The sequence below is a fragment of the Tachyglossus aculeatus genome, chromosome 2 (genome assembly GCF_015852505.1).
Source record: "Tachyglossus aculeatus isolate mTacAcu1 chromosome 2, mTacAcu1.pri, whole genome shotgun sequence".
Lineage (NCBI taxonomy): Eukaryota > Metazoa > Chordata > Mammalia > Monotremata > Tachyglossidae > Tachyglossus > Tachyglossus aculeatus.
Genome location: NC_052067.1, coordinates 145363254 through 145388352, shown reverse-complemented (window position 1 = coordinate 145388352; position 25099 = coordinate 145363254). Strand labels below are relative to the sequence as shown.

The 25099-nt window shown below is 46.4% G+C and overlaps 1 protein-coding gene across 4 annotated transcripts in view; it reads right to left on the bottom strand.

Annotated features, from left to right (window-relative positions):
• The window catches only part of DNM1L (dynamin 1 like), a 118865-nt gene that overhangs the window by 56616 nt on the left and 37150 nt on the right, over positions 1–25099 (bottom strand). For 2 of the 4 annotated variants that reach the window (XM_038761023.1, XM_038761039.1), the window contains exons 3-7: positions 14192–14230; positions 3745–3791; positions 3356–3427; positions 1515–1601; positions 1008–1170 (exon numbers count right to left, since the gene is read on the bottom strand). In XM_038761023.1, coding sequence (XP_038616951.1) covers positions 1008–1170; positions 1515–1601; positions 3356–3427; positions 3745–3791; positions 14192–14230 — 408 coding nt within the window. The remainder of the gene's footprint in view (positions 1–1007; positions 1171–1514; positions 1602–3355; positions 3428–3744; positions 3792–14191; positions 14231–25099) is intronic. The other 2 variants (XM_038761031.1, XM_038761050.1) reach the window with 1 other exon arrangement.

Genomic DNA, 25099 nt, shown 5'->3' with positions numbered 1-25099 from the left:
AACATTCTTCAGTGCCATTTGAGTTTTCTGAGGACAGTCACCACTCCAGTCTATGTAATCAATCAATCAATCAGTCGTATTTATTGAGCGCTTACTGTGTGCACAGCACTGTACTAAGCGCTTGGGAAGTACAAGTTGGCAACATACAGAGACGGTCCCTACCCAACAGGGGGCTCACAGTCTAGAAGGGGGAGACAGAGAACAAAACAAAACATATAAACAGAATAAATATGTACAAGTAAAATAAATAAATAAAGTGCTTAGTACAGGGCTGTGCACAGAGTTAAGCACTCAAATATGATGGAATGAACGCTATATGCACATTATTAACAAAATAAATACAACAGTAAATATGTACAAGTAAAATAAATAGAGTAATAGATCTGTGACATGCTGAATCACAAGGAGAAACAAAGTTGACATCTTAACCCAATATTTCACTGTTACTCGTCCTCTACACTGTAAACTGCTTGTGGGCTGTCTCTGTGCCTCAGTTACCTCATCTGTAAAATGGGGACAAAGACTGTGAGGCCCACGTGGGACAACCTGATAACCAGCGTTTAGAACAGTGCTTTGCATATAGTAAGCGCTTAACATATAGTACTTGTTAAGTGCTCACTATGTGTCAAGCACCGTCCTAAGCGCTGGGGTAGATACAAGGCAACCGGGGTAGACACAATCCCTGTGACACAAGGGGCTCACAGTCAATCACTGTTTTACAGATGAGGTAACTGAGGCACAGAGAAGTGAAGTGGCTTGCCCAAGGCCACACAGTAGACGTATGGCAGAGCTAGGATTAAAATCCATGTCCTCTGATTCCCAGCCCATGCTCTAATCCACTATGCCATGCTGCTTCCCTGGCTAAATATAGTACATAGATAAGTATATATTCCTCCTGTTGCATTCTCGTTCGGATCCACCTGTTGACATCGCTGGCTGTAAGGGGAGCTTAAAAGCACAAAACATTTTCTCTCGGGTCATTCTCTTAAGATTCGAAAATACTTTACCATCTGGGTCTACCTCCCTGGCGATTTTCAGAGCCTCAGATGTTGCCATATCCGTGTTGGCCGCGGTGACGGCCAGAATGATTGAATTTGGGTTACTGATGAAGCGAAGGATCAATTCTCTTATCTGAAGTTCGATATCCTTGGGTTGATCACCAACAGGTACCTGGATTAAAAAAAAAAAAAAAAAAAAAGAACCGCCAGTAAATGGAGGAAAAGAACTGAAGCAAAGTAACATTGCAAGCTGATGATTTGTACAACAAACGGAAAAAACGGGAAAGTTGCCACGTGGATCGAAATCATTTTGTTGCTTTTTTAAGAATGCCAAGAACCGATCACGCTGTGACAACTGCATGCCACAGGCAAAAACTGGCAAGAGGGGCAGTAAAGCCTGATCACTACTACACCACACAAACGAAGGGCATTCCTCCACAGAAACAATATTTTGTTCCCTGGATAATATCCAAAAGAAGACTCATTTAACAAACAAGGCAGAATTGGATAAATTACCTTTGTCATGCCTGGCAGATCCACAAGAGTCAGGTTGACAACATTGGGTGAAAAAATCTTAAGATGAATAGGTTCGGGACTCACCCCCTAGAAAACAGAATTGAAGCCACCAAATCTTCTGTTAACTTTTAATGACTTATTCACGAAGAAGAAATTTTCTCTACAGCTCCATTTCCCCATCTCATTTTAACTAATCTATTAACTTAACTAACCAGCCCATGTAAGAGTTAGCGCAACGAAGAATGCTATGAAAAGGGCCAACCTAAAGCTCACATGAAACCACCACTTTATAAAGTAACAGTAGCTTTTCATTTTTTCCCTCTCCTCTTTTCTCTTTCCATTTACACCTACCCTTTCGTACGTTAGTTTCCCAGGCAATTATACAGTGCTCTGCACACGGTAGGTGCTCAATAAATACCACTGGTGGATCAACAATCTCCCTCAGTTCCTGCCACCTTGGCCCAGCTACGAGGCCCGAGTGGATCAACTCTTTGCTGAAACCCTGAACAGATAATTCTTGATAAATTCATAAATATCATAACGATAATTTCTTGCAGGTTCCAGCAAAGAACGGGTGTTTTCTACAAACTAGCATGGTCATTTTGGGGGCAGATACAAGAAAAACGGTTTAAACACGGTCCTCCCACCCACACGGGGCTCTCGATCTAAAAGTATGGATACAGTCCTTTTAGATTCGTAAGCTTTTTGCGGGCAGGGAACGTGTCTACCAACTCTGTTCTATTGTACTCTCCTAGTCGTTTAGTACAGTGCTCTACACACAGTAAGTGCTTAATAAATACTGTCGATTGACAGATAGTGGCCTCAGGAAAGTGAGGTCAACCAACAAATACTGAGAGCTTATTACGTGCCGAACACTGAACTAAGCACTTGGGAAGAGTGCGAGAGAATACGCCGACCTGATCCTCGCCCTGGAGAAATTTATGATCTCGCTGGGCACGCAGGCGCTAAAATAAAGGACACCAAGGAGGAAGGGACAGTATTTAAATACGTAACACAAACATATGTAAAAAAGTAACACAAAGAATATGAGGTCCCAAATGCCTAGGCGGAGGAATTGCTTAAGTGGGAGTAGGGAGGGCATAAAATGGAGAGAAAAGAAATTAATCAGGGAAGACTGTACGGCAAATTGGGTTGAACGCAGTCCCTGCCCCACCTGGGGCTCACAATCTCAATGCCCATTTTACAGATGACGTCACTGAGGCCCAGAGAAACGAAATGGCTTGCCCAAGGCCACACAGCAGACAAGTGGCCAAGCCGGGACTAGAACCCATGACCTCATGCCCATGTTCTATCTATTATTCCACACTGCAGGCCCTGAAGTATGTATATATGTTTGTACATATTTATTACTCTATTTATTTATTTATTTTACTTGTACATATCTATTCTATTTATTTTATTTTGTTAGTATGTTTGGTTTTGTTCTCTGTCTCCCCCTTTTAGACTGTGAGCCCACTGTTGGGTAGGGACTGTCTCTATATGTTGCCAATTTGTACTTCCCAAGCGCTTAGTACAGTGCTCTGCACACAGTAAGCGCTCAATAAATACGATTGATGAAGTAAGTTACTGTCAGCCACGGCAGATTTGATCAACTGTCCACGTAGGGGAAAATGAAATCTCAGTGATGAGAAGCACCTGTGATACTTGCCCAATTTTTACTTGGCCCATTACTTCCACAAGCCGACTCTGGCTCCCAAACTTTTCAGAGTTTGTGGTAAGAACTCTAACTTTGCAACCATTAAATCTGCCGTCTCTGAAAAACGCGTGCAAGAAAAGTATCCCATCATTTAAGTTTTGGGAGGGCACACCTCTGCTCTTACCTTATTATTTCCTGAAATCCTCTCCGTTTCATTTTCAACTTCTAGTCGAATTTCATCGAAGTCAGTGTAAAGCTGAAATACAGCATTACATTGAAAGGTGTTGAAATTCTATTCCTAAATTAAAAACGCATTTAGGGCTAATTAAATGGGAAAGAAAATGTAAAGGAGGTCTTTGGCAATGTCTGAAGAATGCTTTTAAATAGTAAAGTAACGCTTCTTTTATTCACTTGACCTAAAAATGAGTGGTTTTCTTTCCCGAAAGCGGAGTGAAATCATTCTAACAAAAACTTAAAAACGGACGCCCTAACTGTCCCCTCAAATTAAAATCAAATGATTTACAGCAAAACAGCAAACTTATTTCTCTAATGCATATTTGTAAAATTCTGTACCTTGTTTTTTGTGTGAAGAAATTTACCCCATTCTTCTGCTTCGACACCTGAAAACATAGGATGAATATTGAAAAAAAAAAAACACTTCATCGCCCCTTTGGCCTTTCCGAATCAATTTCAGTAGCCCCACCCAAAAAACCGAGCCCTTGGAGAATAAATGGCTCAGCCTCACTTCCCTGTTTCTACTGACAGCCTAGAGGAGGTGGCTTTTGTAGTTTTGAGAACTGCTAAAAACAATCTCTTTTCTTTTTCCAAATGTTGAACTCCAGGCAGAGGAACTAGCAGGCTTCTTTTGAAATGCAAATGAACAAAATGACTCATTTTCCTATTCCTAATACATTTCCTACCTTGTTCGGATATCAGCTAGGGTTGAGTATGCTTTTCAAAGCAGTACCTCACACATATTAAATCATATTAATGGAAAACAACTTCTCAATTAGGAGCTGAAAGAAGTTTTCATTCAACTGAAAAGGGGTTGAAACGTTGGAGTGTCTCCTAGTATGAATCGGGAGAGGAGGATGGTGAAACTGTTGATTTTTGCATTGGACAGCAAGCTCCCGTCCTATCCTGCCACAGTCTTACAGTGTCCAGGGCCTCTTTCCAAAGTCGGTCAATCACATTTACTGGGCATTTACTGTGTGCAGAGCACCGTACTAAGCGCTTGGAAGAGCACCATAACAATTTAACAGGCATATTCCCTGCCCACAACGAGCTTACAGTCTAGAAGGGGAGGCAGACATTAAGATAAATTAATAAAATGACAGATATGTCCATAAGTGCCGTGGGGCTGGGAGGGGGGATGAAAAAAGGGTTGAATCAGGATGATGCAGAAGGGAGTGGAACGATAGGAAAAGAGAGCTTAGTCAGGGAAGGCCTCTTGGAGGAGATGTGACTTCAGTAAGGCTTTGAAGAGGGGGAGAGTCATTGTCTGGCAGAATTGAGGAGGGATGATATCCAGGCCAGAAGCAGGTCATGGGTTAGAGACCAGAGATGAGGCAGAGGTTGTGGAAGTAATCGCTCATCCTATCCCGCCTGGATGACTGCATCAGCCTTCTAGACTGTGAGCCCACTGTTGGGTAGGGACTGTATATGTTGCCAACTTGTACTTCCCAAGCGCTTAGTACAGTGCTCTGCACACAGTAAGCGCTCAATAAATACGACTGATTGATTGTTGACCTCCCAGCCTCCTGTCTCTCCCCACTCCAGTCCATACTTCACTCTCCTGCCCGGATCACTGTCCTACAAAAACATTCCGGACATGTTACCCCGCTCCTCAAAAAACCCCAGTGGTTGCACATCCACCTCCAGATCAAACAGAAACTCCTCTCCACTGGCTTTAAAACAGTCCATCACCATGACCCCTCCTACTTCACCTAACTTCTCTCCTTCAACAACTCAGCCTGCACACTTTGCTCCTCTGCTGCTAACCTTCTCACTGTGCCTCCACCTCACCTGTTTTGCCGCCGATCCCTAACCCACGTCCTGCCTCTGGCCTGGAACGCCCTCCCCTCCCTCCTCTAATCCTAATCCTCCTCGACCTCTCGGCTGCCTTTGACACTGTGGCCCACCCCCTTCTTCTCAACACGCTATCCAACCTTGGCTTCACAGACTCCGTCCTCTCCTGGTTCTCCTCCTATCCCTCCGGCCGTTCATTCTCAGTCTCCTTCGTGGGCTCCTCCTCCCCCTCCTATCCCCTAACTGTAGGGGTACCTCAAGGGTCAATTCCTGGTCCCCTTCTCTTCTCCAACTACACTCACTTTCTTGGAGAACTCATTCGCTCTCCCGGGCTTCAACTACCACCTCTATGCGGATGACACCAAATCTACATCTCCTCCCCTGTTCTCTCTCCCTCCCTCCAGGCTCGCATCTCCTCCTGCCTTCAGGACATCTCTACCTGGATGTCCTCCTGCCACCTAAAACTCACCATGTCCAAGACAGAGTTCCTTGTCTTCCCTCCCAAAGCCTGTCCTCTCCCGAACTTTCCCGTCCCTGTGGACGGCACTACCACCCTTCTCGTCTCACAAGCCCTACTGAGAGCTCACCTCCTCCAGGAGGCCTTCCCAGACTGACCCCCTTCCTTCCTCTCCCCCCTCGTCCCCCTCTCCATCCCCCCCATCTTACCTCCTTCCCTTCCCCACAGCACCTGTATATATGTATATATGTTTGTACATATTTATTACTCTATTTTACTTGTACATATCTAGTCTATTTATTTTATTTTGTTAGTATGTTTGGTTTTGTTCTCTGTCTCCCCCTTTTAGACTGTGAGCCCACTGTTGGGTAGGGACTGTCTCTATATGTTGCCAACTTGTACTTCCCAAGCGCTTAGTAGAGTGCTCTGCACACAGTAAGCACTCAATAAATACGATTGATGATGACTGATGACAAGCCCGCAACCTTGGTGTCATCCTGGACTCCGCGCTCTCGTTCACCCCACTTATCCAATCCATCACCAAAGCCTGATCGGTCTCACCTTCACGACATCGCCAAGATCCGCCCTTTCCTCTCCATCCAAACAGCTACCACGTTAGTACAGTCACTCATCCTGTCCCCACTGCATCGGCCTGCTTTCTGACCTCCCAACCTCCTGCCTCTCACACTTCGGTCCACTCTGCTGCCCAGATTATCTTTCTTCAGAAACGTTCTGGGCAAGTCACCCACCCCCTCGAAAATCTCCAAATCAAACAAAAACTCCTCACCAATGGCTTTAAAGCAGTCCATCGCCTCGCCCCCTCCTCCCTTCTGTCCTTCTCCAGCCCAGCCCGCACCCTCTGCTCCCCTGCTGCTAATCTCCTCACCGTACCTCGTTCTCGCCCGTCCCGCCGTCGACCCCCGGCCCACGTCCTCCCCCGGGCCTGGAATGGCCTCCCTCTGCCCATCCACCAAGCTAGCTGTCTTCCTCCCTTCAAAGCCCTACTGAGAGCTCACCTCCTCCAGGAGGCCTTCCCAGACTCAGCCCAGCTTTTCCTCAGCTCCCCCTCCCTTCCAGGTCACCTCGACTCGCTCCCTTCGCTCTTCCCCCCTCTCCCCGCCCCATAGCACTTAGGTATGCTGCTATGGTCTTTTAGACTGTGAGCCCACTATTAGGTAGGGACCGTCTCTATATGTTGCCAACTTGTACTTCCCAAGCGCTTAGTACAGTGCTCTGCACACAGTAAGCGCTCAATAAGTACGATTGATGATATATCTACGACTACATATGTTTATATTGAGAAGCAGCGTGGCTCAGTGGAAAGAGCCCGGGCTTTGGAGTCAAAGGCCACGGGTTCAAATTCCGGCTCTGCCACTTGTCTGCTGTGTGACTCTGGGCAAGTCACTTCACTTCCCTGGGCTTCAGTTACCTCATCTGGAAAATGGGGCTGAAGACTGTGAGCCCCCGGTGGGACAACCTGATAAACCTGTAACCTCCCCAGCGCTTAGAACAGTGCTTTGCACATAGTAAGCGCTTCATAAGTACCATTATTATTATTATTATTATTGATGCCTGTTTACTTGCTTTGATGTCTGTCTTCCCCCTTCTGAACTGTAAGTTCGCTATGGGCGGGGATTGTCTCTCTTCACTGCTGAATTGTACGTTCCAAGTGCTTAGTACAGTGTTCTGCACATAATAATAATAATAATAATAATGATAATAATAATAATAATAATAATGTTGGTATTTGTTAAGCGCTTACTATGGGCCAAGCACTGGTCTAAGCACTGGGGTAGATACAAGATAATCAGGGGATTGTCTCTCTTCACTGCTGAATTGTACGTTCCAAGCGCTTAGTACAGTGTTCTGCACATAATAATAATAATAATAATAATGTTGGTATTTGTTAAGCGCTTACTATGGGCCAAGCACTGGTCTAAGCACTGGGGTAGATACAGGAGAATCAGGTTGTCCCACGTGGGGCTCACAGTCTTCATCCCCATTTTACAGGTGAGGGACCTGAGGCCCAGAGAAGTGAAGCGGCTTGTCCAAAGTCACCCAGCAGACAAGCGGCGGAGCCGGGATTAGAACCCGTGACCTCTGGCTCCCAACCCTGCGCTCTTTCCACTGAGCCACGCTGCTTCTCTAGTGATAAACTTTTTAAACAGACTTTTTTTAAACATAACGCGGAGTCTGGCACGTTTTTCTTCCCCAAGGTACAGTGAGAGGGTTGGCGTGAGAGGAGCAGGGTGTGCAGGTTGGGTTGCAGCAGGAGGGAACGGGGTGAGGTGGGAGGGGGAAAAGCGCTTAGAACAGTGCTTTGCACATAGTAAGCGCTTAATAAATGTCATTAAAAAAATAAAGATGAAGGGTACACGCGGGGATGCCTTCTGTTATTTGTGCATATTTATTCTATTTATTTTATTTTGTTAATATGTTTGGTTTTGTTCTCTGTCTCCCCCTCCTAGACTGTGAGCCCGCTGTTGGGTAGGGACCGTCTCTATATGTTGCCAACTTGGACTTCCCAAGCGCCTAGTACAGTGCTCTGCACACGGTAAGCGCTCGCGGCTCAGTGGAAAAGAGCACAGGCTTTGGAGTCAGAGGTCATGGGTTCAAATCCCGGCTCCGCCAATTGTCAGCTGTGTGGCTTTGGGCAAGTCACTTCACTTCTCTGGTCCTCAGTTCCCTCATCTGTAAAATGGGGACTAAGACTGTAAGCCCCCGTGGGACAACCTGATCACCTTGTAACCTCCCCAGCGCTTAGAACAGTGCTTTGCACATAGTCAGCACTTAATAAATGCCATTATTATTATTATTATAAATACGATTGAATGAATGAAGATTGGCTGTGAGGGAGCAGCGTTGGGCACTACGATGTCGACCACCCCCTTCTCCTGCAAACATGACCTGCCCAAGGTCACACGGCAGACAAGCGGCAGGGCCGGGATTAGAACCCATGACCCTCTGACTCCAAGGCTCTATCCACTATACTAGGAATTAGATCATACACTTGATTATATCATTTCTAGTAACTGTATGATCTCTACAGAAGCAGCGTGGCTCAGTGGAAAGAGCCCGGGTTTTGGAGTCAGAGGTCATGGGTTCGAATCCCAGCTCCCCCAATTGTCAGCTGTGTGACTTTGGGCAAGTCACTTCACTTCTCTGTACCTCAATGACCTCATCTGTAAAAATGGGGATTAAGACTGTGAGCCCCCCGTGGGCCCACCTGATCACCTTGTAACCTCCCCAGTGCTTAGAACACTGCTTTGCACATAGTAAGTGCTTAATAAATGCCATTATTATTACTATTATTACTATTGAAGCAGTGTGGCTCAGTGGAAAGAGCCCGGGCTTAGGAGTCAGAGGTCATGGGTTCAAATCCCGGCTCCACCACAAGTCTGCTGTGTGACCTTGGGGAAGTCACTTAACTTCTCTGAGCCTCAGTTACCTCATCTGTAAAAATGGGGATTAAGACTGTGAGCCCCACATGGGACAACTTGATCATATTGTATTCCCCGCCAGCACTTAGAACAGTGCTTTGCACATGGTGAGTGCTTAACAAATGCCATTATTATTATTATTATTATTATTATTATTATTACTATTATCATCAACATGTCCCAGAATGCACCAGGGCCCTGATAGGGCAATGACTCTTGGGCCAGGTGTGTATGTATGCGCGCGCGCGCGTGTGCGCGTGTGTGCGTGTGTGTGTGTGTGTGTGTGTGTGTGTGTGTGTGTGTGTGTGTGTGTGTGTGGAGGGGAACCACAGGTCTCCCAGTGAGAAGCATCATCATCAATCGTATTTATTGAGCGCTTACTGTGTGCAGAGCACTGTACTAAGTACTTGGGAAGTACAAATTGGCAACATATAGAGACAGTCCCTACCCAACAGTGGGCTCACAGTCTAAAAGGGGGAAACTGAGAACAAAACCAAACATACTAACAAAATAAAATAAATAGAATAGATATGTCCAAGTAAAATAAATAAATAAATAAATAGAGTAATAAATATGTACAAACATATATACATATATACAGGTGCTGTGGGGAAGGGAAGGAGGTAGGATGGGGGGATGGAGAGGGGAAGGAGGGGGAGAGGAAGGAGGGGGCTCAGTGTGGGAAGGCCTCCTGGAGGAGGTGAGCTCTCAGTAGGGCCTTGAAGGGAGGAAGAGTGCTAGTCTGGCGGAGGGGCAGAGGGAGGGCATTCCAGGCCCGGGGGATGACGTGGGCCGGGGGTCGACGGCGGGACAGGCGAGAGCGAGGTACGGTGAGGAGATTAGCGGCGGAGGAGCGGAGGGTGCGGGCTGGGCTGGAGAAGGAGAGAAGGGAGGGGAGGGAGGAGGGGGGCGAGGGGATGGACAGCCTGGAAGCCCAGGGTGAGGAGTTTCTGCCTGATGCGCAGATTGATTGGTAGCCACTGGAGATTATTGAGGAGGGGAGTAATATGCCCCGAGCGTTTCTGGACAAAGATAATCCGGGCAGCAGCATGAAGTATGGACTGAAGTGGAGAGAGACACGAGGATGGGAGATCAGAGAGAAGGCTGGTGCAGTAGTCCAGTCGGGATAGGATGAGAGCTTGAATGAGCAGGGTAGCGGTTGGGATGGAGAGGAAAGGGTGGATCTTGGCAATGTTGTGGAGCTGAGACCGGCAGGTTTTGGTGACGGCTTGGATGTGAGGGGTGAAGGAGAGAGCGGAGTCGAGGATGACACCAAGGTTGCGGGCTTGCGAGACGGGAAGGACGGTAGTGCCGTTAACAGAGATGGGAAAGTCAGGGAGAGGGCAAGGTTTGGGAGGGAAGACAAGGAGTTCAGTCTGGGCAGATGCTAATAATAATAATAATAATGGCATTTATTAAGCGCTTACTACGTGCAAAGCACTGTTCTAAGCGCTGGGGAGGTTACAAGGTGATCAGGTTGTCCCACGGGGGGCTCACACACGGTGTCCCTAGCACAGGGCATTCAGTGTCATTCATTCAATCGTATTTATTGAGCGCTTACTGTGTGCGGAGCACTGGACTAAGCGCTTGGGAAGTGGCGCAGTTGTACTTCCCAAGCGCTTAGCACAGTGCTCCGCACACAGTAAGCGCTCAATAAATACGACCGAATGAATGCACTTGAATCCGTGACCTTTGAGCATTTGGTGAGCCCACTGTTGGGTAGGGACTGTCTCTATATGTTGCCAATTTGTACTTCCCAAGCGCTTAGTACAGTGCTCTGCACATAGGAAGCGCTCAATAAATACGATTGATGATGATTTGGTATTTGCTCCATCTTCAACCCCACAGCACTTACGTACATGCCTTTGATTATATATCATAAATTATTTATTTTAGTGCCTGGTTCCCCCTCCAGACTGAAAGTTCACTGTGAGCAGGGAATGTTGTTTACCGCCTCCGTTGTAGTGGACTTAGGGAAGCAGCATGGCTCAGTGGAAAGAGCCCGGGTTTTGGAGTCAGAGGTCATGGGTTCAAATTCCGTCTCCGCCACTTGTCAGCTGTGTGACTTTGGGCAAGTCACTTCACTTCTCTGGGCCTCAGTTCCCTCATCTGTAAAATGGGGATTAAGACTGTGAGCCCCCTGTGGGACAACCTGATCACCTTGTAAACTCTCCAGCGCTTAGAACAGTGCTTTGCATATAGTAAGCACTTAAATAAATAAATCAATCGTATTTATTGAGCTCTTACTGTGTGCAGAGCACTGTACTAAGCGCTTGGGAAGTACAAGTTGGCAACATAATAATAAATAATAAATAAATGCCATTATTATTATTATTACTTCTCCCAAGTGCTTAGTACAGTACTCTGAACATAATAAGTGCTCAGTAAGTACCATTAATACTGTTGACGAGCATTCTGGATGCCAGTTACTGCGATAATAAAGGACTAAGCTTCTCCACTAGATCCATATGCTCCTTCGGGGCAGGGATCACGTCTCCTGGCTGTAATCAATCAATCAATCATTCAATCAATCAATCGTATTTATTGAGCGCTTACTGTGTGCAGAGCACTGGACTAAGCGCTTGGGAAGTCCAAGTTGGCAACATATAGAGACGGTCCCTACCCCACAGTGGGCTCACAGTCTAGAAGGGGGAGACAGAGAACAAAACCGAACATATTAACAAAATAAAATAGAATAGATATGTACAAGTAAAGTAAATAGAGTAGTAAATATGTACAAACATATATACGTATATACAAGTGCTGAGGGGAAGGGAAGGAGGTAAAGCGGGGAGGATGGAGAGGGGGACAGGAAGGAGGGGGGCTCAGTCTGGGAATCAATCAATCAATCAATCGTATTTATTGAGCGCTTACTGTGTGCAGAGCACTGTACTAAGCGCTTGGGAAGTACAAGTTGGCAACATATAGAGACGGTCCCTACCCCACAGTGGGCTCACAGTCTAGAAGGGGGAGACAGAGAACAAAACCAAACATGTTAACAAAATAAAATAAATAGAATGGATATGTACAAGTAAAATAAATAAATAGAGTAACAAATCTGTACAAACATATATACATATATAGAGGTGTTGTGGGGAAGGGAAGGAGGTAGGATGGGGGGATGAAGAGGGGGGTGAGGGGGAGAGGAAGGAGGAGGCTCAGTCTGGGAAGGACTCCTGCAATCTGCAGTACACTGCCATGTGGTTAGTACCCTGTTCTGCATAATAACAACAACGGTGGTATTTGTTAAGCGCTTAGGATGTGCAAAGCACTGTTCATTCATTTAATCCTATTTATTGAGCGCTTACTGTGTGCAGAGCACTGTACTAAGCACTTGGGAAGTCCAAGATGGCAACATATAGAGACGGTCCCTACCCAACAACAGTCTAGAAGTTCTAAGCACTCGCTCGGGGGGATACAAGGTAATCAGGTTGTCCCACGTGGGGCTCACAGCCTTAATGCCCATTTTGCAGATGAGGGAACTGAGACCCAGAGAAGTGACTTGCCCCGGGTCACACCGTTGACAAGTGGCGGAGCCGGGATTCGAACCCCTGACCTCTGACTCCCAAGCCTGGGCTCTTTCCACTGAGCCACGCTGCTTCTCTTCTGCACGAGGTAAGCAGCTTGGCCTAGGGGACAGAAGACAGATCTGGGAATCAGAAGGACCTGGGTTCTAATCCCGGCTCTGCCACGTCTGCTGTGTGACCTTGGGTAAGTCACTTCACTTCTCTGCGCCTCAGTTACCTCATCTGTAAAATGGGGATTAAAAGTGTGAGCCCCATTTGGGAGGGGGACTGTGTCCGACCTGATTAACCAGAAACTACTTCAGCCCATAGAACAGGGCTGGCACATAGTAAGTGCTCAGTGAGTACCTTATTATTATTTTTATAAATACCAGTGATTAAGACCATGGGCTTTGGAGTCAGAGGTCATGGGTTCAAATCCCAGCTCCGCCAACTGTCAGCTGTGTGACTTGGGGCAAGTCACTTCACTTCTCTGGGCTTCAGTTCCCTCATCCGGAAAATGGGGACGAAGACTGTGAGCCCCCCGTGGGACAACCCGATCACCTTATAACCTCCCTAGCGCTTAGAACAGCGCTTTGCAATCAATCAATCAATTAATCGTATTTATTGAGCACTTATTGTGTGCAGAGCACTGTACTAAGAGCTTGGGAAGTACAAGTTGGCAACATATAGAGACAGTCCCTACCCAACAGTGGGTTTGCACATAGTAAGCGCTTAATAAATGCCGTTATAAATAAATACTGGATTGACAACAGGACGAAACCCATGGCTCATGAGAAGCAGCATGGCTCAGTGGTAAGAGCACGGGCTTTGGAGTCGGGGTCATGGGTTCGAATTCCGGCTCTGCCAATTGTCAGCTGTGTGACTTTGGGCAAGCCACTTAACTTCTCTGGGCCTCAGTTCCCTCATCTGTAAAATGGGGATGAAGACTGTGAGCCCCCCGTGGGACAACCTGATCTCCTTGTAACCTCCCCAGCGCTAAGAACAGTGCTTTGCACATAGTAAGCGCTTAATAAATACCATTATTATTATTATTATCACCTTGTAACCTCCCTAGCACTTTTAGAACAGCGCTTTGCACATAGTAAGCGCTTATTATATGCCGTTATAAATAAATAATGGATTGACAACAGGATGAAACCCATGGGATACGGGTGACGTTATGAGGAGGAAACCATGCTTCAGCTTCCAAGTGAACCATCCCCTCTCCCCCCGCCTGCCAGACGGCCAAAAAAGCCGCGAGACGCGTTGATGGGTCACCACAAATAAGACAGTCCCCTTCGTCCCTAAAAGGACAATATTTCATTTCTCCTCGTCCACCACAGGTCTGATTTCACCGACGTTTAATAAGAATGAACGAAGGTTTGCATTCGCCACAGGTACAAAAATGGAAATGAAATTCTGATGAAGTGCTCCAGTGACCAAAAGCCGCATAAAACCACCAAAACCAAAAACGGGGCCAGCGACAAGTAACCCAGAAAAGAAAATGCCCCCGGGCTGTCCCAAGTCTTAAGCCGCATGCAGGGAAAAGGGAAAATAAAGGGGAGAAGAAGCAAGTGGATTCAGGAAACCTTTAGAAAGCTGTCTTGCGTTTTTCCATGAGGCAGGGTCTGCAGTTAAAGAGAAACAGCACAGAAGGAGAAGTTTAGTGTCTTGTCGCTGAAATTTGATATCGCGTCTTTTCCAGATCCCTAGCCTCGGTGCCTTCCAGTCGAACAGACAATCCTATGATTCGAAAGGATATTCATTCATTCATTCAATCGTATTTATTGGGCGCTTACTGTGTGCAGAGCACTGGACTAAGCGCTTGGGAGGTAAAAGTCGGCAACAGAGACGGTCCCTACCCAGCAACAGGCTCACGGTCTAGAAGAGGGGGAACAGACAACAAAACAAAACATGTAGACAGGTGTCCAAATCGTCAGAACAAATAGAATTATAGCTATATCAATCAATCAATCAATCAATCGTATTTAACTGAGCGCTTACTGTATGCACAGCACTGTACTAAGCACTTGGCAACATATAGAGACGGTCCCTACCCAACAGTGGGCTCACAGTCTAGAAGGGGGAGACAGAGAACAAAACCAAACATATTAACAGAATAAAATAAATAGAATAAATATGTACAAGTAAAATAAGTAAATAAATAAATAAAGTGCTTAGTACAGGGCTGTGCACAGAGTTAAGCACTCAAATATGACGGAATGAACGCTATAGGCACATTATTAACAAAAATAAATACAACAGTAAATATGTACAGGTAAAATAAATAGAGTAATAGATCTGTGACATGCTGAACCACAAGGAGAAACCAAGTTGACATCTTAACCCAATATTTTACTGTTGCTCGTCCTCTACACTGTAACCTGCTTGTGGGCTGTCTCTGTGCCTCAGTTACCTCATCTGTAAAATGGGGACGAAGACTGTGAGGCCCACGTGGGACAAGCTGATAACCAGCGTTTAGAACAGTGCTTTGCATATAGTAAGCGCTTAACATATACCATCGTCATTATTATTATTATTATAATACTCTCCCAAGCACTTAGCACAGTAATCTGCACACTGTAAGCGTTCGGTAAATGCAACTGACTACTTACAGTCGCTCTCCTATAATGTTGGCATTACTTTCTTAAGCAATCTCAGGCCTGCACTGCAGCATTCAGACCTTGAATGACCTTAATAATCGTGATATTTAAGCACTTACTATATTCCAGATACTGTACTAAGCGCTGGACCGACTCAACGCCTCTTCACAAGCATTTCTTTCAACGTCTGCTTTCTATCTGGACAGACCTGCGTGGTCAGAAGCTGGGCCTTAATTCTCTAACCGCATTCTCTCCAAACTGTGTAGTAAAAATGACCTTTTTGGGATGAACTTTTTATCTACTATTACAATACATCCTGAGGAATAACAATATCAGACAAAGACAAGGCTAGACATAAGCATAAGGAACCAGCTTCTTCGATGTGTGTCTCCTCATGAAACCCTTTATTTTCAATTACAAATATGGGTTTCATAAAATTGGTATTTTTAGAGTCTGGATGAAACGTATGCCCCCTCCTATGGTTTTGGAAAATAGGTCAGTTAACACACCTCACCCGAATGCCTATTTCTCTAACTTCCATTCCCCTAAGAGAGGGCTCCAGAAGCATTTTCAATCCTAAAATCAGGAATTGTGATGCCCCAATCACAATCTTCCAACCAAAAAAGTGCCATATTACCCCATTTATTAAAAATGCATACAAACTTTATTTTAGAGGCTACTAAAGATGAAATCCTTTATTTCCCGGACCACCGCTTTCCCCATCTTCAAAGCCCTATGAAAATTACATCTCCAAAAAGCCTTCCCTAACTGTTTCCTCCCCCTTCCCAGCCCCATAGAATTTATGTACAGGTTTGTAATTTTATTTGTGTCGACGTCTGTCTCCACCGCTCTAGACTGTGAGCTCGTTGTGGGCAGGGAACGTCACTGTTTATTGTTGTACTGTTCTTTCCCAAGAGTTTATTACAGTAAGCGCTCAATAAATACGACTGAATGAATGAATGAACCTCTCATTTCCCCATCTGACTCAGCCTCACTTCTGGGTCACTTCTGCACTTGGGTGTATACCCCTTAAATAATGATAATAATAATAATAATAATAATAATGGCATTTGTTAAGCGCTTACTATGTGCCAAGCACTGTTCTAAGCACTGGCACCGATCTAAGCACTGGCACTGTTTTAAGCGGTGGCACTAAATAACGTTGCTATTCATCCCCTCCATAAATTTTAAGCTATTTGAAGGGCACATGGGTCACAACTACCAACTAAGTCAGTTACCCTGTGCTCTCCCAAATGCTTAGTTCAGTGCTCTGCGTGCAGGAAGCACTCAATAAATGTCCCTGGTGGGTTGGTTGATAAAATCGTGCTACCAAGCTGTTGGCATCTGAACGGCATCATGAAGCTAAGTCACGCAGACTCAAACTGCAGCAAACGAGGCTTTCCAACTGCCAGACAACGGAATCGAATTTTACTGCACCATTTTTATCTCATTCAACCTCCTAAAGGGCTGGATGAGAGAAGAGGAGAGAGGGAGAAAGGGATTGGGGGGGAATGCTGTGTGTCTGCTGTGTGACAAGGATTGGGGAGGGGGGGAAGGAGAGAGGGAGAGGGGAGGGAGAGCAGGAGAGAGAGGGAGAAGAAAGAGGGAGGGAAGGAGAGAGGGAACAGGGAGGGAAGGAAAGAAGAAGGAAGAAGAAAGGAAGAGGGAGGGAAGGAACGAAGGAGAAGGAAGAAGAAAGGAAGAGGGAGGGAAGGAACGAAGGAGAAGGAAGAAGAAAGGAAGAGGGAGGGGGAGAAGGAGAGTCCCAGCTTAAAGACAGAATACAAAAGCAGACTCTATTTTAAGGACTCTATTGACTGAAAGGGCCAGGAGGGGAGGCAGCGTGGCGGGATGGATGAGCTGCGGACGGTTTCGAGTCCCCTCTGCCTTCAAACATGCCCACGTCTCTCCCATCTTAAAAAAACCCTCTCTTGACCCCACCTCCCCTTCTAGTTATCGCCCTATCTCCCTCCTACCATTCCTTTCCAAACTTCTTGAACGAGTCGTCTACACGCGCTGCCTCGAATTCCTCAAAGCCAACTCTCTCCTCGACCCCCTCCAATCTGGCTTCCGTCCCCTACATTCCACGGAAACTGCCCTCTCAAAGGTCACCGATGACCTCCTGCTTGCCAAATCCAATTGCTCCTACTCTATCCTAATCCTCCTCGACCTCTCAGCTGCCTTCGACACTGTGGCCCACCCCCTTCTCCTCAACACGCTATCTGACCTTGGCTTCACTGACTCCGTCCTCTCCTGGTTCTCCTCTTATCTCTCCGGTCGTTCTTTCTCAGTCTCTTTTGCAGGCTCCTCCTCCCCCTCCCATCCCCTTACTGTGGGGGTTCCCCAAGGTTCAGTGCTTGGTCCCCTTCTGTTCTCAATCTACACTCACTCCCTTGGTGACCTCATTCGCTCCCACGGCTTCAACTATCATCTCTACGCTGATGACACGCAAATCTACATCTCTGCCCCAGTTCTCTCCCCCTCCCTCCAGGCTCGTATCTCCTCCTGCCTTCAGGACATCTCCATCTGGATGTCTGCCTGCCATCTAAAACTCAACATATCCAAGACTGAACTTCTTATCTTCCCTCCCAAACCCTGTCCTCTCCCTGACTTTCCCAACACTGTTGACGGCACTATCATCCTTCCCGTCTCACAGGCCCGCAACCTTGGTGTCATCCTCAACTCCGCTCTCTCGTTCACCCCTCACATCCAATCTGTCACCAAAACCTGCCGGTCTCACCTCCGCAACATCGCCAAGATCCGCCCTTTCCTCTCCATCCAAACCGCTACCCTGCTCGTTCAAGCTCTCATCCTATCCCGACTGGATTACTGCATCAGCCTCCTCTCCGATCTCCCATCCTCTTGTCAACCCCCCCAACTTCAATCCATACTTCACGCCGCTGCCCGGATCGTCTTTGTGCAGAAACGCTCTGGGCACGTTACTCCCCTCCTCAAAAGTCTCCAGTGGCTACCAATCAACCTATGCATCAGGCAGAAACTCCTCACCCTGGGCTTCCAGGCTGTCCATCCCCTCGCCCCCTCCTATCTCCCCTCCCTTCTCTCCTTCTCCAGCCCAGCCCGCACCCTCTGCTCCTCTGCCGCTAATCTCCTCACTGGGCCTCGTTCTCGCCTGTCTCGCCATCCACCCCCGGCCCACGTCCTTCCCCTGGCCCGGAATTCCCTCCCTCCGCACATCCGCCGAGCTAGCTCTCTTCCTCCCTTCAAAGCCCTACTGAGAGCTCAACTCCTCCAAGAGGCCCTCCCAGACTGAGCCCCTCCTTCCTCCCCATCTCCCTCCCCATCCCCCCGCCTTATCTCCTTCCCCTTCCCAAATCACCTGTATATATGTATGTTTGTACGTATTTATTACTCTATTTATTTATTTATTTTATTTGTACACATTTATTCTATTTATTTTATTTTGTTAATATGTTTTGTTTTGTTCTCTGTCTCCCCCTTCTAGACAGTGAGTCCGCTGTTGGGTAGGGACTATCTCTATATGTTGCCAACTTGTACTTCCCAAGCGCTTAGTAAAGTGCTCTGCACACAGTAAGCGCTCAATAAATACGATTGAATGAATGAATGAATGAACCTCCTCTGATTCGCAAGCCTGCTGTCTTTCCACAAAGCCTTGCTGACTTCTAAGTGCTACATGAAATCTCTTGAAGTAAAACTGCCTTGGCTCTCCTGTAATGATTACTTCACTGACTCACTGCAGGGAATTCAAAAACTCTTCTAAGATGTACTTTCCCCCAACCGCCTTGGTTCTCCTGTAATAATTACTGTACTGACTCATCGCAGGGAATTCGAATGCCTCCCTAAAATGGCACTTTCCCCTTCTTTCTCCAGACACTGGGCTTCGTTCAAAACATTCCATGGTTTAAGGGGAGACCTAAAAAAACAGAGAAATCCAATAAAGGAAATGTCAATTCCATCAAGTCGGTGACGTCACCCCTCGTTCAGGACGATACGAGGAGACTGAGTGTTTACGTCCTTCCTTCTGGCGCGGGGGCATTTACCTCTGAAAAACAGGGCTCGGCTGCAAGTCTGATTGAATAATTAATGACAGGCTTTTGGCAGAGCTTTCTTAAATTAAATAATGCAAGAAGAGCTTCCATTATAACGAACAGGCCACCCCAACAGACATTTGAGACTGGAAATGCTCCTCCCTGAAAAAGCGGTTCCCCAAACTTTAACCAGAGGAACGTATATTTGTAAAGAACACCTAGTAGAGACAGACTGACAAGATGATGTAGTCCGGCCCAGTGGCTAGAGCCAAGCCTGGGAGTCCGAAGGTCATGGGTTCTAATCCCAGCTCTGCCACTTGTTCGGTGTGTGACCTTGGGCAAGTCATTTTACTTCTGTGGGCCTCAGTTACCTCATCTGTAAAAATGGGGATTAAGACTATGAGCCCCTTGCAGGACAGAGACTTTGTCCAATCTGATTTGCTTGTATCCACCCCAACGCTTAGTACAGTGCCTGACTGTGAGCCCACTGTTGGGTAGGGACCGTCTCTATATGTTGCCAACTTGTACTTCCCAAGCACTTAGTACAGTGCTCTGCACACAGTAAGCGCTAAATAAATACAATTGATTGATTGATTGATTGACACATAGCAAGCACTTAAATATCATGATTATTATTACTATTTACCGCAGTAACAACTTTTAATTGCACCAAATATGTAGTGGTTCTCTTAAAGTCACTGATGAACATTCTGGTAACGAGGGCTTCAGGTTCACCATTTCTGGCTTTTTTTTAATGGTATTTGCTAAGCAATTACTATATATGCCACGCAATGTACTAAGCACGCTATACTTCACGCTGCTGTCCGGATCATCTTTGTGCAGAAACGCTCTGGGCATGTTACTCCCCTCCTCAAAAATCTCCAGTAGCTACCAGTCAACCTGCACATCAAGCAAAAACCTCTCACTCTCGGCTTCAAGGCTGCCCATCCCCTCACCCCCTCCTACCTCCCCTCCCTTCTCTCCTTCTCCAGCCCAGCCCGCACCCTCTGCTACTCTGCCGCTAACATCCTCACCGGGCCTCGTTCTCATCTGTCCCGCTGTCGACCCCCGGCCCACGTCCTCCCCCTGGCTTGGAATGCCCTCCCTCCCCACATCCACCAAGCTCGCTCTCTTCCTCCCTTCAAAGCCCTCCTGAGAGCTCACCTCCTCCAAGAAGCCTTCCCAGACTGAGCCCCCTTTTTCCTCTCCTCCCCCCATCCCCCCCGCCCTACCTCCCTCCCCTCCCCACAGCACCTGTATGTATGTTTGTACAGAGTTATTCCTCTATTTTACTTGTACATATTTACTATTCTATTTATTTCGTTAATGATTTGCATCTAGCTTTAATTCTATTTGTTCTGACGACTTGACACCTGTCCACATGTTCTGTTTCGCTGTCTGTCTCCCCCTTCTAGACCATGAGCCCGTTGGTGGGTAGGGACCATCTCTATATGTTGCAAACTTGTACTTCCCAAGTGCTTAGTACAGTGCTCTGCACACAATAAGTGCTCAATAAATGCTCTTCTAGACTGTGAGCCCCTTCTAGACTGTGAGCCCACTGTTGGGTAGGGACCGTCTCTATATGTTGCCAACTTGTACTTCCCAAGCGTTTAGTACAGTGCTCTGCACACAGTAAGCGCTCAATAAATACAAATGAATGAATGAATGAATAAATACGATTCAATGAATGAATGAATGAACAAGCACTGGGGTAGATACAGGATAATGAGGTGGTACACAGCCCTTGTCCCACATGGGGCTCACAGTCTTAATCCCAATTTTGCAGATGAGGTAACTGAGGCCCCGAGAAGTTAAGTGACTTGCTCAGGGTCACACAGCAGAGAAGTGGCAGAACTGGGATTCGAACCCAGGTTCTTCCGCCTCCCAGGTCTTTGCTCTTTAGGCACATAACCGTAATTTATTTATTTATAGCAATGTCCGTCTCCTCCTCTGGAATGTAAACTCATTGCGGGCTGGGAATAATAATAATAATGATGGCATTTATTAAGCACTTACTTCCCAGACTGAGCCCCTTCCTTCCTCTCCCCCTCGTCCCCCTTTTCATCCCCCCATCTTACCTCCTTCCCATCCCCACACCACCTGTATATATGTTTGTACATATTTATTACTCTATTTATTTATTTATTTCACTTGTACATATCTATTCTATTTATTTTATTTTGTTAGTATGTTTGGTTTTGTTCCCTGTCTCCCCCTTTTAGACTATGAGCCCACTGTTGGGTAGGGACTGTCTCTATGTGTTGCCAACTTGTACTTCTCAAGCGCTTAGTACAGTGCTCTGCACACAGTAAGCGCTCAATAAATACGATTGATGATGATGATGATGATGATGAACCCATGACCTCTGGCTCCAAAGCCCGGGCTCTTTCCACTGAGCCACACTGCTTCACTAATATTGATGACGGTGGAGAGAGAATTCACCACACAAATGTACAAGACTGACCTCAACTTGGCAGCAATAGCATGGATTTTGTAAATAGATGTGATTTTTCTAAACTTTTCTTTAACACTTTCACTGTCAAAAACATCGCCTTAAAAAACATCTTTTACATTAAAATTGGGAAATTTTGGGTGTGACCCTAATCTAAAAAAAAAAAAATCATTTTTGAAGGAGAAACCTGTTACGAGCTCTCCAGGTTCACACACTCTCCATCTTTTATATTTATAACCTTTAAAAATTACAAAAGAAATTTGGTCACCTAAAAACCGGTAGTGACTTGTAATAAGCAAGCCGCCCTCAATGCCACTGAATGACGGGACCTGGTCGGAGAAATATTTTCAGAAGTACATTGTGATAGTCCTACCTGCTTCAGACAACTCAAATGGGCCACTCTAGGCTCTCATAAAGGGATAATAATAATAATAATAATATAATAATTATGGTACTTAAGCACTTTAGACGTGCCAAGTGCTGTTCTAAGCGCTGCGGTAGATACAAGTTAATCAGGCTGGACACAGTCCCTGTCCCACGTGGGGCTCACGGTCTTAATATCCATTTTACAAACGAGAGAAGTGACTTTCCCAAGGTCACAACCAATCAATCAATCGATCGTATTTATTGAGCGCACACAGCAGACATATGGCAGGGCCAGAATTAGAACCCAGGCCCTCCTCACTACCAGGCCCGAACTCTACCCGCTGAGCCACGCTGCTTCGCACGATCTGACATTCTTACTGGAATAATTTTAGACTCCGGCTCTGGACTAATGCATGCGTCGTTCTGTAAGCCGTGACCCACTTGGAAATTTATAAATGTCCAACTTCCATGAGAATGCTTCCTCTTTTCCCCCACCTTTGCTTATTTCGTGATTACGGCCGGTTTCGACGTGGCCGCGTCGTGCCTTGAGAATGTAAATGAGTAACATCAAGGAGAAATAGCACCTTGGCCTAGTGGAAAGAGCACAGGTCTGGGAGTTGGAAAGATCTGGGTTTTATTTCCGGGCTACGCCACTTGTCCGCTGTTTGATCTTGGGCACCTCCTTCCCTTCCCCACAGCACCTGTATATATGCATATATGTTTGTACATATTTATTACTCCATTTATTTATTTATTTTACTTGTACATATCTATTCTATTTATTTTATTTTGTTAGTATGTTTGGTTTTGTTCTCTGTCTCCCCCTTTTAGACTGTGAGCCCACTGCTGGGTAGGGACTGTCTCTATATGTTGCCAACTTGTCCTTCCCAAGCGCTTAGTCCAGTGCTCTGCACACAGTAAGCGCTCAATAAATACGATTGATGATGATGATTTCTTGGCACCTCAGTTACCTCATTTGTAAAATGGGGATTCAGGCTGTGAGCCCCATATGGGATAGTGACTTTGGGCAAGTCACTTAACTTCTCTGTGCCTCGGTTCCCTCATCTGTCAAATGGGGATGAAGACTGTGAGCCCCACGTGGGACAACCTGATCACCCTGTATCCTCTCCAGCGCTTAGAACAGTGCTTTGCACATAGTAAGCGCTTAACAAATGCCAGAGAAGCAGCGTGGCTCAGTGGAAAGAGCCCGGGCTTTGGAGTCAGAGGTCGTGGGTTCAAATCCCGGCTCCGCCACATGTCAGCTGTGTGACTTCGGGCAAGTCACTTAACTTCTCTGTGTCTCAGTTCCCTCATCTGTAAAATGGGGATTAAGACTGTGAACCCACCGTGGGACAACCTGATCAGCTTGTAACCTCCCCAATGCTTAGAACAGTGCTTTGCACATAGTAAGCGCTTAATAAATGCCATCATTATTATTATTATTATATGGACTGTGTCCAACCCGATGATCTTGTACCTATCCCAGTGCTTAGTACAGTGCCTGGCACATAGCAAGCCCTTAACAAATACCATTCATTCATTCAATCGCACTTACTGAGCGCTTACTGTGTGCACAGCATTGTACTAAGCACTTGGGAAGTACAAGCTGGTAACATATTTATTTTATTTGTACATATTAATTCTATTTATTTTACTTTGTTAATATGTTTTGTTTTGTTGTCTGTCTCCCCCTTCTAGACTGTGAGCCCACTGTTGGGTAGGGACCGTCCCTAGCTGTTGCCAACTTGGACTTCCCAAGCGCTTAGTCCAGTGCTCTGCACAAAGTAAGCGCTCAATAAATATGATTAAATGAATGAATGAATGAATATGGAGACGGTCCCTACCCAATAGCAGGTTCACAGCCTAGAAGGGGGAGACAGACAACAAAACAACACATATTAACAAAATAAAATAAATAGAATAGTAAATATGTACAAGTAAAATAGAGTAATAAATCTGTACAGACATATATACAGGTGTGGTGGGGAGGGGGAGAAAGGGGAGAGGAAGGAGGGGGCTCAGTCTGTATAAAAAATCCTAATTAATGCAAATAATAATAATAATAATGATGGTGTTAAGTGTTTACTATGTGTCAAGCACTGTTCTAAGCGCTGGGGGAGATATAAGGAAATCAGGTTGGACACAGTCCATGTCCCACATGGGACTCACAATCTTAATGCCCATTTTCCAGACGATGGAACTGAGGCCCAGAGAAGTGAAGTGACTTACTTGCCCAAGACGACACGGCAGCCAAACGGCGGAGCCGTGATTAGAACCCAGGTCCTTCTGACGCCCAGGCCCGTGTTCTATCCTCTAGGACATGCTGCTTCTCAATACATGAGAGACCCTGAAGGCAGGGGCTCTCAGGACCCCCCAGGTGCTCACCTCTGGGTGACAGTGGCAAATGAAGATGGGAGAGGCCCCTCTGGGGGCCCCCATCAGCTGATCCAGGGAGAGAGCGCCAACTCCTCCTCCTCCTCCCATCCCTTTACTGTAGGGGTTCCTCAAGGATCACTACTTGGTCCCCTTCTGTTCTCCATCATATACTCACTCCCTCGGTGAACTCATTCGCTCCCACAGCTTCAACTATCATCTCTACGCCGATGACACCCAAATCTCCATCTCTGCCCCTGCTCTCTCTCCCTCCCTTCGGGCTCGTGTCTGCTCCTGCCTTTAGGACATCTCCATCTGGATGTCTGCCCGCCATCTAAAACTTAATATGTCCAAGACTGAACTCCTTGTCTTCCCTCCCAAACCCTGCCCTCTTCCTGACTTTCCCGTCACTGTAGACGGCACTACCATCCTTCCCGTCTCACAAGCCCGCAAACTTGGCATCATCCTCGAATCCGCTCTCTCGTTCACCCCTCACATCCAAGCCGTCACCAAAACCTGCCGGTCTCAGCTGCGCAACATCGCCAAGCTCCGCCCTTTCCTCTCCATCCCAACCGCTACCCTGCTGGTTCAATCTCTCATCCTATCCCGACTGGATTACTGCATCAGCCTCCTCTCTGATCTCCCATCCTCCCGTCTCTCCCCACTTCAGTCTATACTTCACACCGCTGCCCGGAT